Raw genomic sequence first — 17,848 nt, 5'->3', positions numbered from 1 at the left:
GTATGTTGAGCACACACAGAGGTCAGACAGCCCTTCAGTCAAAGGGTGAGACCGCAATTACCCTCCCTCCCTTCAGCAACCACCTCAGCCTAGACTAAATGTGTGGGTACTCTTCTACATAATGTGTGTGAAGCTCAGTATTAACACAGATGGAATATTGGCATGAATATCTTTTTTTAATATGCAAATAACAGTTTCTGACTCGAATATGCAAATATTATGCATTTCTCCCCAATGCCACATCAGGAATAAACTCTGTAAATAAAATATATTTAAACCTCATTAATCCTCTGATGTTTTTTGGCTCCGTTTTAAATGAGCTAATGGGAGGTTCTTCATAATGTTGCTTATGAAGCTTCTTCATGCTTGTTGGATGAATAACACAAATCAAATGATAAATACTGAGATATAAATAGCGCCGAAAATGATCCATTTTCCCTTCTGAAAAATCCCCATATTCATCCAAACCATTTTTCCATTTAAAGCTACCATAAGGAGATTTTGGCTGGTGGAAAAAAGGACTGACATTTTTAATGAGGAATCTTCATAAGCTACAAAAGTAAATGAACCCAACAGCTACATGATTGGTTACTTCTATACTGTGCTTTTTGACTTCTGTTACTGCTGTCACAGGGCCAGTGTCAAACAAAGTGAGTTATGGCCCAATGCAGAAAAAACCTTTCTCAACATTTTCCATTATATATATGCACAATGTGAGATATGTTCGACTGTTAAAAGAAAGAAGGATAAGAGTGTTTGTCAGAAAACATTACATATAAAGGTAGAGGACAAAATCAGCAATGAGAGTTGACTGCTACGAACACACGGGGTGCTGAAATTGACATAAACCAAAAGTTCCTCACAGGAACTTGAAACAGACGCATGTAAGTGCTTCTTTCATCGTATGTAGGCATATGTTTTGTTAAGACAGACTTTTTGTCAATTTTGGTGATGTTATGCTAACCTCAACATTGAAAAGTACTCTTTCAAGTACTCTTATATACAGCATGTCTTTCAATATCCCCATGTGTATTTTTGCTCTTCTGGTTTTACACTGAGAACCAAAACATGTTGGCATAGGTATGTATCAGTGTCAACTAAATATAACAATAGTTTCTGGCTGATATTTTTTTTTTCTAAAAGGAGATTACAGAAATAGGAATCATGTTAACAGGTCTGAGAAGAGGTGTTAGACTCAAGATGGAAAAGGATTTTAACAAGGTGACGTCTTTGTTTGATCAGTCAGTGAGTTGTGGAAAATAATTTTGTCTCCAAACCTAAAACTAAAAAGCAACTTAATGAATACTGAATTCAAGTAGTACTACCACATTTTAACCTACAGTACAATATAGTCAGACTGACTAAATTGTTGTATGACATTGTGGGAGCAGGACAGGCATAGGCATAGCTGTCCTGTCTTGAACAGACAATGTAAAAGGAGTCCTTTTAGATCCCGCACCCCAGCAATAAAGCTCTTCTGTCATTACCCCTATGTGCTTTTTCACTGAACCCACAGGCTACAAAATTTTGGTGGCCCAGTGTGTGACTTTTGGCATGAAAGCTTGAGAGGCTTGACATGTAAGCTAACAGCAGATATACACACAGCACTGTTCTGTCCGGCCAGCTCAGATGTTTACAGTGACAGTTTTTCCTCTGTAACTACCTCTGATGCTGGCACAGCCGTGGTACTTGTCCCTCCAGACATAACAGAGAGTAACAGTCCTGTCTTAAAAAGGCAATGAAAAGGGACTCAGTGGCTACTGTGTGACTTGGCAGCTTACTCAGGAAGTAGTTCTGTCCCAGGGGCAACAAGTGATCAGGCACCACTAGTCCATCATTGGCCTGCAGAAACCACATTGTGGTGCCATTGAGAATGGAGGAACGTAGGAAACCCTCTTCATTCACACGCCACAGCACTGGAGCTCCACTGGCATTCACCACCACCCTAATTGGAGAGACAAAAGGTTGAAAGAAGGGATCAGGGGTGAGGAGATAAAGGGTGAGGAGAATTAGACACAGAATCTGATTACTGTGGGCTTTGGCTTCAGCGCTCTCCCAGACCACAAGTTCTAACATGTTGTGAAGATCCCTTTTAATTGGTGACAGTTCTTAGCTGCTTTTTTACCTCTTCAGATTTGCATTATTCACTGTTTGAATTATGGATTTTTTCAGGGGACAAATAATGAATGCAGTATTAGAAAAACAATCCACATTCTGCAACCTAATTATTTTGTACATCCAGGGAACTTGATTCATTTTACCAAACAGACACAACAGACTAAAAATGTCAACATAATCCACAGGAAAGATGAGATAAGTGCTCCACATCGTCCAATATAAGAGGCTTAGCAGATATCTGCAGTCTCAATTCATGGTGGCCGGCAGTGACTAAATGATGGACACACTTTTTAAAGTCTGACTGAAGATTTGAGGCGAGTCTACCAGTTTCTTGTTTCATTATCAGATCTGGTGAGTAAGAACTGACTCACGAGGGTTATGTAGCCTTCTGTTGAAACACTGTGACACTCATGATCAGAGTTATGAAATACAGTTGGTGTGGTCAAGGGATGTGGAGGAGATTTCAGACAAATACAACCAAGACAGACAGAGGCAGGGAAGCTAGAAAAAGCTGTTTGAGCAGAGGGATAGACAAATAGAAAAGTACTCAGATGTTACTTGTGATGTGTGAATACTGGACCTATAAACCCTCTCTGTTCTCTGCACTAGATGGCACCAGATAACGGTGAGTTGAAGGGCTACTCAAGGATACATCTTTAAACTCGATCAATCTTATAAGAAATTAATGCTAGGCACACTGTGAGGAAGGATAGATGCGGCTTAGGGATATTTTGGGAAGGATCATAACTGCATCTGTACACATCTAACACAGCACAGCAGCCAGTGTCCTGCCGGGCAGAGTGAGAACAACAATGTTTGACCACGCTTCCCGCCAGGACGCCGAGCTCCAACAGTTTCTTTCCTGCTGAGGAGATGGCAAACACCAGAGCCGAGCTGAGTTACCACGCTGGGTCCTCAAGAAGGAGAAACGGGAGGGAGGATTGAAACCTGCCGATCAGACTCAGACTGTAGGGAGACCGTGAACACCTTCAATGAGTCTCCTTACTGCATCTGAGCTCTCCTCTCACCTCATTCCCACACCTGAAATTATCACTCTGATATCAACAAAAACAAACTAGCCCAGTGTTTATTCTCTCAGCCCTGGAGTTTAGATAGATGTACTATGTTTGATGTAGATAGGTTTTAAAAAGACACTATTTAAAGCCATAAGAACACTTGAACATGAGCTAACTTTAGAAGAAGGCCTGCAGGGCACAGCTACGGACATTTAAGGACATATTTTAGGTCATCTTCACAAGTAAGAGCAAGTTGTAGGTGGATCAGCCCGATGGCTGTTTTAAAGAGGGAGAGCTTTTGTAGGTTATCTGCAAGTAATAAACTGCTTCTGGTTCTGGTCTTTGCTCTATTTTCTATGAAATACAGGGTTTAAATGATTTGCAAACAATTCAATTCTGTTTTTATTCATATTTTGCAAAGCGTCCCAACTTTTTAGGAATTAGGGTTGTAATTTAGCAGCCAATATGTTATTGTCAGCAAAGCCATTGTTGTGTAAAAAGAGCCATATCAAATAGGTTACTATAAAAGAACAAAGAGCAACACTGTTGTTGGTATTGTTTCATGGAATGGTTGTAATTGTTTGTGCATCACGTCTCTGCAGTGTCATCTCTCTGTCTGTCCCTCTGGAAGATGACTATCATTACATGATCATCAGCCTCTCTAAATCGATGTCACTTTTGGTTCACTGCTTCATTTCACAGAGCTGCATGTGTGTTTGTATATAAGTGTCCTTTACTGAGAGTGTGTTCAGGTGTAATTATACAGTATGAAAACAAAGCAGCAGCAGTTGATTAACTCGCGGCTCCCAGTCTGCGATCGTGTTCAGGGCACTGAGTCGTGCCTGCCATCCATAATGAGGGGCAACATCAAGGGCGTTCAACGATCACCTTGACTATTGCTTTTGCATTATTCATTGACCTTTATTTAGACTCCCTTTGTAATTCTGTTTTTAACCAATATGCTCATAAAAGATGGGATACACCTGGAGTAGTGTAGCACAGGTAATTGCATGTTTCAGGTCCCAAAGGTGGGTCATGAAAAGACTAGAATAGAAAGTTACAGAAGCAGCGAGCTGTTTTATGTCACCAGACAAATTTGCTTTATGTTAAGTAAGCAGATAAAATGCTGTGCAAAGAAAATCCTACTTTAGTTTTTATGTAGTGATTATGCAGAAATTATACTACTACAACATGCTTTGTTGTTCCTGTTTTTGATTAGGATCCAAAAGCAGTGTGGATTACATTAATTACTGCAGCTTTTAGCTTGGGTAGTGGGAGTTGGTGTCCTGACTTAACATCAAGCTTGAAATCACTGTATAACATACAGATGCATAAACACAAAATATGTAACCATATGCAAGGACAGTTTTATTGTTTTTGTTAGGTTATTTTAAATAATTCATTTTCAGTTTAGAGCAAGAGCTAACAGGTGTGTTCATGTGCCGTCCTATTTAGCTACAATTCCAGTATGCCAAAAGAGGCCTACAAAACAGCAGAGCAACATGTGTGATATGTAAAAGAACAATTGAGGAGTAGATGGAAACAAGCTCAAACTTTGACAGACATCTGTCCAGGGTGCACCAAGGAATTTAAATAAGATGCTAAGTTACGTGGATCGTTGATTATGTTACTGTTAGCAAGCTAATGGTAATGGTAGCAACTAAAGTCGATCAACCTCTGGTTCGGCTTGTTAAAATTCTCATTAACAGTGGGTAGGCTGCAGGTGTTTTAGAGTTAATTAGACACCTGCTGTGATCCAACCATCTGATTAGAATACTACATCTCCCACTAAACACAACACAGAGCTCAATTGTATTGCTAATGTTATTCTCCAGACATGCCACAAGAATCAAATGTTAATGAATAAAATGCTTTTTCGGCATGTCTGAGCCAAAAAGTCCAGGTTAACCCAGTGAAAAGTTTGTAGTGAAACACCAGGGTCAGTATGCACGTTCAGCCATTAGCGATGAAAACGGGTCGTTTGTACTAATGGTGAAAAAAAAAATGGATTAGTGGTATGCATGAGCCAGGTTAACACCCAAACAAAGCATTAAATTTAATGGCGGTAGACCCCACCATTACAAGTGCAGCACTTGAAGTGCTAACGGCAGGATTACCGCACCTGTTAGGCTGTTTAAAAGATGGCGGACATCGTGCTTATCGATACCGTTTAAGACGAAATATGCAAAGACATTATTTTATTTTTTAGGTCTTCTACTGTGCGCTCAGAAACACCACACGCATTTACCTGGTTCAGCAAATAGTTCCCTTTCTCCTTGTATGTTATCTTTGACGATTGACCTGCTGAAAATAACTGTTTGTTCATTCTATATTCTTGTAATGAAATGTCCATTTCTTCCGCTGAAAATTAGTCTTTAACTTGATCTTCTCTCAGTCAGACCGGTACCGCTCGTCATGTTTATTGTTGTTTATGCGTAGTAGGCATGCGCAATTCGAATTTGTTGGATAGGGGTTTTCCAGGAGGTTCCCTGAACATATGACGTTTTGCACCAGCCTCACTTTCATGGCGTAATTAGTTAATTTGCCAATTATTTGCAGTCGTGCATGCGGCTAACGCTACAGCCAAATGGGCCGTTCCATAACGGTACGTTAAGACTAATGCTCCCGTTTATGTAATGGCTGGACGTGCACATGGGCCCTGGTCTCTTCCTAATAATAATAATAATAATAATAATAATAATGAATAATCATATCAATATGGGGCCTTATTCAGATTCTTATCTGGTGAATCTGGCTTGACTTGGACTTAAGATTTGGTGTCTTAACTACAACACCTTTTTCAATCACTAAATATATTCAGGCAGTAACTTACCAACATGGTTTGCGTTCTTCAGTTAACATGTCAAACTTGTTGGAGGCAATATGAAAAACAATATCAAGAATAATGATTGATGTTTTCTTCATGCCAGGGCAACTTATAATGAAGCTGCTCTCAGTGGTGTAATGTGCAAACGAAAACTTACTGTAAAATCTGAAAAAGAAGGGCCGCTGGTATACAAGTCTGTTTTTGAGGGGCCCTTGTGGAGAATTGGTTCAAACTGTCCTCCAGCATGAAGACTTCCATTGCCTTCAGCATTGTGTAGTTTCTATGCAGATGTGTAGCTCTTTCTAGTACCATCTAGTGCCATCTGTTATCGCAACCCTGACAGCTAGTATGGTATTGAGCTCAGTCTACGGTAGTGATGATAGTTGTGAGGTATAGCGGACCCCCTCCGCCAGTAACTTGACTTAAATTGAGGACTTTGTTCAATCAAAATACCATAACATAATAAAACACTTCTCTGCATTCATACTGATACATTGGTAACACTAGTGTATGGGATGCAGCTGATTTTTTAAATGACAAAAACAGGTAGTAAAAGGGTGTCTGAATTGTCAGTATGTTTTCTTAATGGTAACAGATTGGAAACAAGGCACAGTGAGAGAAAAACAACAGCATGTATGTGGGCCCCCAGCTAGTCCCGGCCCCCGGCCTCTCATCTGGTTAATACGGCCCTGCTTTCAAGGCAATCAATCATATGAGGTACTTAATGTTCTCTTACTTCACAGCTGTCTCTTCAGGCACCTCTAGAGATAAAGTCAGAGTGCCTGATGTCAGCTCACACAGCTCAGGGCTCACACAGTGCAGACCCTCCGTCACCTGAAACACACACACACACACACACACAAACAAACACACGCTCAGATAAATGTTTTTCTTCACACAGTCTAAAGATAAACCCTCAGGGGAGCTTAAATTTGGAGTGCATGCTATCTCACCCTGTCTGCCTCCCAAGGTACCACCAGCAGCCTCTGCCCAGCTTTGGGTTGCCATGGCTGCAGGGTGGGAGGTGCTGGTGTCATGGTAGAGGTGACAGTGGTTGGTTGAGGTGGCTGAGTGGCGGCTGTGGTGGTCGAAGCAGCGGGGGTGGCAAGTTCAGGAGCAGAGGGGGTGGCAGGGTCCCAGTCAGCAGCTGGCAGATCCAATAAGATCTGATCGCACCTCTCCCCCTCGTAGCCTTCAGTGCACTCACAGGTGTAGCCTGGTTCCCCCTCCTCCCCGCCATCACTCCGGCTACAGTTTCCATGGAGACAGGGGCTGCTGGCACATGGGTCTGTGAAAAACTGAAACAGAAACAGACAATGAATAAAAACAAGCGAAGAGCGAGCGAACACAATACATGAGAACTGTTATTTTGTCTGTCTCAGTACCAATTTCTCCCACTTTTGTCACTTTTTACATTGAAGGCATAAAATGTCAACCTGGGATTCAACTTTATCGTCAGTGGGCTCAAGGAGAAAGCCCTCGGAGCGCTGGAGAGGAAAAGTAGTCCTAACTCTCAGTGATCATTCTACTTTTTTTATTCTACTGAGCTGTTCTTTTATTGCTCTCTGACTCAGCTTGCTCTTTTTACACCCTCCTCTTTTCTATTTTATTACATTTAACTCCAGATGAACTGTTGCAGGGCTCCATTTATTTTTGTTTCACTCCATTTTTGCACATTCTCTTTCTCACACACACACAGACTATGAAATGAATGTGCCATACACCCCTCACACACTCTTGCATTTTGTCCCTGAACACAGTTCCCCATGTCGTGCATCGATGAAAAAAGCATCCTGACAGCCTCCTTCATGCTTGCTTCCCCCATCAATAATTGATCATATTTGGAGGAAAACATTCCGGTACAGGCGCTGAAGGTGAAACAGGACAAAGAATAGCTTACGGAGCTTACTGCTTGACTCTGTCTTGCCTTTTGCTTGGCCTTTAAAGCCCTCATAGGCTTAAGAAAGACTTTAATCCTGCTGCTTCTCATATTTTGGCAAGTTTACTGAACATCCTCAGGTATCTGGAGTTCCAGCTGTCCGATTTGAATGTTGTTAGATAAACAGTTTTATTAAAACAAAGAGAAAAACACAAAATCAAGCTGGAGAGAGGGTGCATGTTAATTTTGCCTTCAAATGACAGAGAGAGAGAGAGAGACAGAGAGACAGAGAGAGAGAGAGAGAGAGAGGAACAGAGCGTCATTAACAGTCCACTCTCCATGACCAAGTCACACCTCATTAGTGTTAATCTCTCTCAGGTTTTTACTCATGTAGAAGAAGAAGAAGAAGAATGCCTCTATCAAACTTCCTCTCTGGTCTGAAGCACAGAAGTCCCAAAAGTCGCCCAGCAGGCCACCGTACACAGTGAGCTGCTCTTATCTCCACTCAAAAGGGACCAGGGATTGAGTTTATCAAGCTTTTTAGAGAGAACAGCAACGTTGGCTTGTCTGGGTTAGAGTCCGGCTCATGACCTTTTTCATCTGTCACTCCTGATTTCTCTTCATCCAAACACAGTCCCCGACCAAGCTGCACTGAGCGTGCTCCAACAAAGCACAAAGGGCCGACACAACAGGACTGAAAGCAGGGCAGAACAATTTGATCTGAAATCTGTAGCAAGAAAAATAAATGGGACATTTATCCTGCTAACAATGAATGTAAGATTTTTTTCAAAATACGTCAGCACATTATGCTTTTGGTTTGTGATGGTGTGCTTTTTGCACACCCATATCAATTTATGAAGAGTGCTTTAATTTGCTAGGGTCATTCAAAGCACAATTCTTGTAGTAATCTACTAAAAGTCTACTAAAAAGTAATTGATTATATTTATGGTTCAAGTCATTTATCAAGCAAATAAAAAAACTTGTACTCTGGCTTTATTTACCCTCAAAGGAATGATATTAACTTTGGGGCTGATAAATTGGAGAAGACATCTCTGCCTCTAAAATTTTCATTGGCCTTTTTTACTGTTGTTCTAAAATATAACAGACTACAGCATAATGTCAAAGATATGTTGGCTGCATCCTTACAGTCTGGATTTTAATGTAATTGGTTGCTTGTTTGCTTAAATGGATTTATTTTTTTTGCTTACTTGATTCCATTACAATTCTGTAGCAAAGATATCCAACATGTCACTAAATTTACAGGCTCAATATTCAAACTCTGGAGTGTGTCACATGTGAGCATCATCAGGCCACTGTTCAGTTCTGTGGAAGTGTGAGCAATACATGGCATGTTAGGACAGTTAAAATACAATATATGATGTAAGGCTGTCAAAGGATTAGTTTTTTTTCTAATATTAGTCAAAGAATTTCAACGGTTAATCACGGTTATTTGTTTGTTTAAGTGAATGCTCTCGTAAAATAACCAGCTCTGCCTAAGTTTACCTTTTAAAAATGTGGTTCCGTTGTTTTACTTTGTAGTTCTTCATGTCTGTGTCTCCTGTGTAGTTTTACTTCCTGCTCCTGTGTGTTTCGCTCCTTTTTGATTAACCTCATTGGTTTCACCTGTGCCCTTTGGCCATACCTGTTGCTCGTTACCCTGTGAGTATTCAGTTTCTGTTTCCTCTCTCCTGTGTATCTTTAAGTCTTCCTGTCAACTCCTGTGCTCTATATGCCTTGCTTTCTCCTCGTGATTCCTTGTCTTCCTGTTTTTTCTTTTGTAGCCTCATATGAGAACTTCAATACATATGACATTTTCAGCATTTCTTTATGTAATTTGTATTAATTAATTAAGACCTTTCCTCCTGTATGATGTTTCCCATTATTCCCTGGCACAAAACAGCCTGTTTGCCTTGGGGTCTGACGAACCATGTGAATCAATGTTGCCTAAACAGCTGATAATAACCCACATTAGTCCCTTTATCTATATTCCCACATGGACCGACAAACAGAACAAAGATATCCTCCCGGGCCAAATGAATTGCTTCACAAGGTGCTGTGATCCATTTGCTAATTTAGGATGGCCACCCTGAGGAAGACGGATCAATACGGGTAGAAGGAGGAAAACAGCAGCTCTACTTAAGCTATTGGCATCATCAATTTAACCAGACGGAGGGGCTGGAGGTGGTCGTTACTGCAGACATACCAAACATACAGACATTAATTGAGATAGAGAGACAAATGTATGCATGTAAACACATTGATGTGAATCTCTACTCATTGTTCTCCAAATGATTGTACAAAAGAGGCAAGAGGAAGGAAAGAAGATAAAAACAATAAATCAGACAAGGACAACCAGAGGAGGTAAAAGTGAGAAGGATTTCAGCTGAAGGTCTATCCATTTGGAACATCATAACTAAAACATGAGACTCAAGATGACTTGATTTAGCAGTTTACACCAAACACGTGATATTATTGCATCTCAGTCTCTGCATTGGAACAAATAAATAATAAAGGAGGATGCAAACATATGGCTGATTAAGCCTGGTAAGAAAGAATCTAAAGTTAGACTCTAAAGTGCTCTTTCCTCATTACATCTAGAAGTTCTTTGTTGAGTGCATCTGCATCTAAAATACAGAGTGTACAAGATCAAGCAAGTGAAGTGAGCAAAGCTGTTTCAGCCAGCACTTTATCTATGCACTATACAACCTGACAACTGCTGATAATTAACAGAGATGTTGAGGTGAAGGGGGGGTCGTGCATTTATGAACACTGGCATCTTGACAGGAGAAGTGTTTATGTTATTCAACAGATTTGATTATGCAGTGTCACTGAAATGTAGCTGTATTATAAAGAACTGCAAGAAAAGGCAGGCACTCTCTATGCTTGTTTGAAACTGTAGCATGATAAAAAATACCTGCAGAAAGCCTCAATTTGAACTCAAAGACTCAGATGAAGTTCTGATTCTTGGTGCCTTCCCACAGCATGTAATATTTCTTAGCATTAACATTTATAAAATGAGGATCTCTTGTGACTTTTCATTAAAAAAAATGATTTGACTTCTTGTCGAAATAAAATCCAGACTGTGATTAATTGGTACATGAATAATTAATCAGCGACTATTGAAGGATGGCAATACCAAAGGCAAGCATGTAAAAAAGCAGAAAATTCCGTCATAAGGAATAACACAAATTACCATTTGTATCAATTAAGTGTTGTGATAAAAGGTGCAAGTACAAAAGAAAGTGGTGGTTGGTGGTTAAAACGACAAACCTATAATAAGATGTGAACCTGCCTTCCATATAAAGACAGTTTCTCCATGCAGATAAAGAGATTTTACAAAACTGCCATCTAGCTCAGTTAAATATCACTTAATCCAGGAGGTGAGCTGGGTTATGTTGTGACCTGTAGAAGGTGTAAGTATTAAATTAACTGGAAATTACAAGGTAAGTGGGAGGTGATGATAAACAGAGGGCAGTAGTAGAAAAAGAGAAGCGGTGAGGAAAAATAACGCAGCGGTATAATGATTTTTCCACTACTCAACAGCTGGTGATTCCACAAACTGTCTTTATTTTTTCTTACAAACATGAGCTGCTGATATCACAGGAACCCCTGAAAAATAATCTTGTTTGTAGGCTGGCCATGGCTGAGCAGTGTGTGATCCATCAAGGAAGATCGATATCTGGAGGTATGAGGTTGCTCCAGTGTGTAGCTCAGGAGAAAGCTGCAACGCTGTGCTAAAACAGCACTAAAGCTGGGGTTTGCTGGTCAGCTATTTGATGGAGGGTGCACTGTGAATTTTAAATCTTCCATCCTCATCTTACAGGATATTATATGAGGCCTTTTTTTTTTTTTTTTTTTTTTGATAGTTTTGGCTATTATTAAATCTTAATGTTATATCATGTATGTTACACAACACTGTGCTGCCATAGGTAGCACTTTTCTCACCATATTTATCCAACATATTCCATGAGACAAATTTTGATCCTGTAGTGACAGACTTGCACAGACTTCTGACCTTAACCCTACCCAACATCTGAGAGATAAACTGGACCAAAGGCTGTGAGCCAGATTGTATCACTCATTATAACATCAGTTATATGTCCGGTGGCTGAGAGGGATCAGGTCCATGCACAGAGTGCCCTGGGTGTACAGTCAGTCTCAGCTTGAAACAGCTGGATGGAGAGACCTAAGACTGTCTGTAAATCAAATATACTGATGGAAGTTGTGTATCAAATCAGAGTGTGAAAACAATGAGAAAATACACAGGCCAGACTTCCAGCAGTGAGTAAAACCTTGTTGGAATAGTTAACTCTCTTTGAGCATCCTTTTAGAGCTTTAGTTTTGGAATAAGATGCGGGTTTAAAATGCTGCTTTTGTGAATTTTAGATCACAAACTTCATTGTTACCAAAGAGTGTTTTCTCTGAACAGACAAAACAGCCGCTCACTTCACTTAGAGTCTGTGATCCTCCAAACCTGATGGAGCTCCTGCCATCAGCTGTCTGACAACAGCAGTTAACTGAGCGCTCCATTTCGCCAGTTTATCAGCCACTTACTGTTTATGACTGGGTCGTTTGAACGGTAGATCATAGTACTGCAGGGGTTCACTTTAATGGTCAGACCATTAGTATCACACACACACACACACACACACACACACACACACACACTCAGAGAGAGAGAGGGAGAGAGAGAGAGAGAGATAACTGTAGTCTGAAGAGCAGTGATGACTCAGGCTGCGCAGGAAAACAAAATCAAAGGATGAATGAGAACAAAATAACAGAGTTTACACAGGGGGATTGTATCAGATTGAAGGAGGACATAAGGCCTTAAAGAAGGCCTGGCATTTTATTTAATGGGGAAAAACTTCAATTAATTAGCCCTTTAATCCACAGCCACTCATTGTGTGTCCTTTAGGCGAGAAGTTGAGGTTATATGAGGCAAAACTGAAAAAACGTAAAATGCATAGGCGTCCCGGTTTTTCTTGTGCTGCTACTTTTAAAACTTTCTTAATGTTTCTTGAAAAGATCTTTAAATTTTTGATGCTTATTTAACAGTTGTTGTGCTATTTAATGTTTCAGTAGCTGTTGCATGACAAGACATCTCCACAGGTGTAAGAACACACACGCAGAGAGTCGCAGTACAAGGTGAGCGTGTGAGACACCATTAGCGGTTTGCTTGAAATTGTTCCTCAGCTCCTTTATAATGATCAAGATGTGTTGCCATGGCTACAGTAGCTAGGTAACGTGATAGCAATTAACACACATCACCACACACACCAAGTGTGTGCGTTTTTTTACAGCTACACTGCACCTGTTCCCTGCACACACACAAGCACACACACAGTATCAATATTTGCCCAAAGAGTCCCATCATGCTGCAGAGAGATGATCCATGTGAAAATCCACTTAGTTCCTCATCTGGACTGTTTATCACCATTTTACCTCCCTCAGTCAGAGCGACAACAACCCCCGCTGAGGAGAGAGGATACGCGGAGATAACAGTCACTTAATCGCTCTCTTATGAAAATACTTGCACAGAAAAAATGGAAATATCTCTGCAGGAGTCCACAGAGCATCAAGTGTCGTGTGAAAAGGATGAACGCAGATGAGAGGACTTGATAATATTGTATCAGGATGAAAACAACAATAAGCGTGCAGTGACTGTCACTAAAGTCTTAACTCTGACTTCACAACATCCTCAGAAACTTCTACTGCTCACACTTTTTTTTTGCAACTTTGAAACGCCCAAACACTTGAAATATATCCAAGAATATTGTGCATCATTCAAGTGTCAGGTTGAGTGGTGGTGGTTTGGCAAACCATCACCAACAGCAGGTTTGAGTTTTTCTACCTTCCCTTTGAAGAAAAGTGTTGGCTACAAATTGTATTTTTATATCAGATGATTACAACTACCAAAAGTGACTCACATGATGCTAATAAATAAAGTAAACCCCATTACAGTCACAATCAGTTAGCTTTCTCTAACATTGTCCTACAACATGCAAACACTTTACATGACTGGAAGACATAAGACGTAACTGTCGTGAGTTAATCTTGTTTAATTTTGGATTTCTCCTTGTTTCATCCGTCTTTGTTTTCTTGTTTAATTCTGTAGACTTACCTTGTGTTTCATGCCTTGTTTCCTCCCTGTCTGTGTCCTGTATTAGTTATAAGATATCCTATGTCTTCCTCATGTTATCAGTGATCCATGCCTTGTGTGTGTATATTCTTGTGTGTTTCTTAGTCTGGTCTGTTGTGTTTTCTGTTCTACTCTGTAGTTCTTCATGCCTGTGTTTCCCTCCTTTTTTGATTAACCTGATTAGTTTCACCTGTGTCCTGTGGCCACACCTGTTGCTCGTTACCCTGTGTGTTTAGTTTCTCTGTTTCTCCTCTCCTGTGTTGGATTATTTTCGTCTTTCTTGTTAATAAGTTGAATGAAAAATGTTCTGCACATAGGTCCTCCTCCATTGTTATCATTGTAACAGTAACCATCTTTGATGGAAGTACACTCCCACATGATCTTGATTTAAGTAAATGCACCTTTCCAATATTAACTTAATATATCTTTGTTAGCTTTTTAAACATAGCCCACTTCAGCAGGTTTAACTTAAACTGCAGACTTGTTAAAGCCATAAAAGCCACATGATTTGATACAACTTAACAGTGCTGAGTGAATCGCACAATCAAAAATGGTATATTAAGAATGTCCAAGATGTGCTCCAGTAGGACAGACAGTTGCCATGCTCAGAAGCTCCCTTCATGAACTTGTAATGAGGAGCGTGAGTTTAGCGGTTGTGAGAACCACAGACTCCGGTGGGAAAAGAACTGAGCGATATCCAAATAATTATCCGAGTAAGTATGTTTTTCTTATGCAATGTGTGAAGTTAGCATATCAGCATGTATCTAGAAAGTAATATTAACGGTGTAAGTGTACAAACCTGCCGACATATTGGCAATATATGAGCCCATGGTAGGTAACTTAACGTTAGCTAGCTAGCTAGCTATAGCAGTGTAACGTTAATATTGTGTTGATAAGTGTAGCTTTCAAGTTAAGGACATAACGTTTTGTTTGCAGTTGTATTAAATAGCAGTCTTGACAGTTTTAGACATCACTAGTATAGATTGCTTATTATCCTCAATCTATAATACAATTTGCAACCTAGTATGCAGTTACTTACCTCTTGCACAAACATTGCATCACAAATTTTATGAACAATTTATTTACCATGTAACAATTATCAGGAAGGTCACATCCTCACCAGCATATGTAACTTTGATTTTGTGCATCATATGTGCTCATGACAAAGAGTGTGAGGGTATGGTAGTGGCTTAATATTGTTTCACTGATGTTTAGAATGTGACTTGCAGGTTACATTTTTTACAACATTATTCCGGCTGACTTTTCCGACACATACAACTATAAAACAAAGTATAGGACATGGTCATAACCATCTCTCCGTCTCTCCCTCTGTCTTTCCCTCTCTCTCAGTTCACTTCAATAATTCTTCAAAAAAGAACCCACACGCAAACAAAGATGGAGATGCAGAAGCACACAGGGAGAGTTGCATGAGGTGCAGAGTGGAGGATGATTATGGACTGAAGAGACAAAGTAAAATATAACTTTGTTCATAAGCCTGATGGTTCCTCTACAGTTAGGGACTTAACTGGAGTCTCTGATTAAAGTGTAAAAAATTGAAAAAATAATCTGAGTAATAAACACACAGATCCACGTTATAAAATGTCGGTATTTTCACCACATTGAGTTATTAAGGGCTACAGTGAACCGCTCACAAGTTTCATCTCCCGATTATATAAAAGCATGTGGAGACATAGATCATGTAAATCATAAAGTGGAATAGACGCAGACATTGGAGGGATTGTGCCTCTTACTGAGTAATATACAAAGCACGACAAAGGCACTTACACAGACAGATCCATGTTTTATCTGCTTGTCTCCTCCTCTATGAATCATCCATATCTTCACTGTCTTATTATAAACTAACAACCTGTGACACAAATGCACTACAGTATAATATATAGTTAGCTAACACCGCTCACTCACCTCAGCTCTCCGCTGGGTCTCATTGCTCCTAAACTTCAGGTCTCCTGTGCCTGTTATTTCTTCTAATCATATCCTGTCCCTGCTCTCTCTGTGACTTCTAACAAGACTTGAGGTTCATTTATTTATCATTGTTGAACATTAGCTTAACTGGTGGGATTCCTTATAATGTTGATGACTCTTTATAAGGCAAAGGGGGTTACCGGCAACATGATTGAAAATGTTTACACAATAATTTTTAGAGCCTAGAATCAAAATAGTGAACATCTGCAGCTGTAGAAATTAGACTTTTTTAAATAAATTACACTTCGCCAAATGAGTCCTTGAATTACTCACATGATGCCAATTTGGGAAAATTCTGCTTCAGCTATGTAAGAAGAAAACTGTCACTTATCACTATAGCTTTTATCTGTAAAATGGTGTATACACTTTGTTGAATTCTAACAAGTATTTTGGATGGTATTTCATGTGAAATAGCCAAAAATCTAGTATCAGGCAATTAAAACTGTTTCAGGCTAGAGTATTACAGTTCTCTCACTGTAGACTGATTATAAGCAGAAATTGTATGTGTCTACGAGGGGTCTCATATTTCATGTTTTACTAATGAGAGAAGTGGTTAAAAATGTATGCAGCTGATCTAGATCCATCTTCTTTTAAAGGCAGAGCATGTATTTGTCAAGCTTTCGCTTTTTGCTGAATTCAAGGCTACAGAGAGAAAGTGGAGCATGTCTCTGCATTGCGTAATCTCAGAGGAGCAGAGCACATACAGTATCAGGAAATACAAAGAGATAAAGTACAGCACACAGACCATGTCACTTACAACACATAGATGTAATGACTACTCTCACAATATGGACCGCTGTGAAACACACTGCATCACCACCATGGTGGAATTACAACCACGGCTATGTGACTTAAACAGCCAGGGAACAAATACTGTGTAATTATATAATCAATCACACAGCAATTAACTGGATGAACCAAATTAAACTTTCATATAGCCAGCAGTAATTTTTATCTCGAATGTGCACTGCATAATGAGCACCCGCAATCCGGCTAAAACAAAATATTTAATTCATGATAGTGACAAAATAATACTTGAAAATCATCCCTCAACAGAGTCATTTCCCCCCTGCGGTACTCTCTACAGTCTGCTCTCATGAGGTTTGAGCCCTGGGATGTGATCTCATTCTATAAAGAAGAGGCAAAAAAAGATTCAGACATCAAGAAAATACTTTGAGAAAGCTACAAAAACTGCTTCTACATATTAACTGTGTGAATCAAAAAGAAAAATGCATTACTGTCACACTGTCAGCTTTTATATAGCTTAGGGATTGATTGTAAGTACAGTATACTGTAGTTGTGTCCAGACTTTAGACCCAGGAAATAGTTGAACTTTTCTCAGTGCACTCCTGCGTTATTAGAAGAATGACTCAGGGGATTTATGCTGGTGAGCAGGAAGAGGTGGATCGAGAGAAAAAGCTATAAAAAAGAGAAAACGAAGGGATCAAAAAGTGAAGAAACTGGATCATATGGCCAAGATGGAGGATGGACTACTGTTTTTTCTAACCAACTCTGAGACACACAGATGTCAGAAACATTCAAGTGCATCAATAAAGGGGAAAAAACATTCATATTAAAGGACAGGAGTGTTTTATATTTTCTCTTATAGACTATCTAATTGTCTCCTAAACTGTAATATGACTACAGGTTTGTCACAAGAATAAGCCTCCTTTCATGCTTTTTATATAATTTTCACATCATGATGCAAGACTGTGTCAAGCTTTTTCGTCCTTGGCAGGAAAGTGACGGTTTTGTTCACAGGCCATGGTTGCAAGAGGAACACTTTTGCAGGCGGGTCTAATCTCTGCATGTTTTCATAACACAAAAATCTGATGTAAAACCTGTTGCGTAGCTGCCTAATAATAAAACAAAAATGAAAGATTTGA

The 17,848-nt window shown here is 39.7% G+C and overlaps 1 protein-coding gene across 2 annotated transcripts in view; it reads right to left on the bottom strand.

Annotated features, from left to right (window-relative positions):
• Positions 1 to 17,848, bottom strand: part of dner (delta/notch-like EGF repeat containing) — a 68,912-nt gene that overhangs the window by 21,024 nt on the left and 30,040 nt on the right. Inside the window, exons 1-4 of one of the 2 annotated variants that reach the window (XM_034701954.1) lie at positions 13,962 to 14,119; positions 6,915 to 7,259; positions 6,698 to 6,795; positions 1,782 to 1,945 (exon numbers count right to left, since the gene is read on the bottom strand). In XM_034701954.1, coding sequence (XP_034557845.1) covers positions 1,782 to 1,945; positions 6,698 to 6,795; positions 6,915 to 7,259; positions 13,962 to 13,973 — 619 coding nt within the window. In that variant the 5' untranslated portion in view covers positions 13,974 to 14,119. Of the gene's footprint in view, positions 1 to 1,781; positions 1,946 to 6,697; positions 6,796 to 6,914; positions 7,260 to 13,961; positions 14,120 to 17,848 lie in introns of those variants that run through there. The other variant, XM_034701953.1, reaches the window with a different exon arrangement.

Source organism: Notolabrus celidotus, chromosome 14 (genome assembly GCF_009762535.1).
Source record: "Notolabrus celidotus isolate fNotCel1 chromosome 14, fNotCel1.pri, whole genome shotgun sequence".
Taxonomy (NCBI): domain Eukaryota; kingdom Metazoa; phylum Chordata; class Actinopteri; order Labriformes; family Labridae; genus Notolabrus; species Notolabrus celidotus.
The sequence above is the reverse complement of the archived record's forward strand: the minus strand, read 5'-3'. Positions and strand labels throughout refer to the sequence as shown.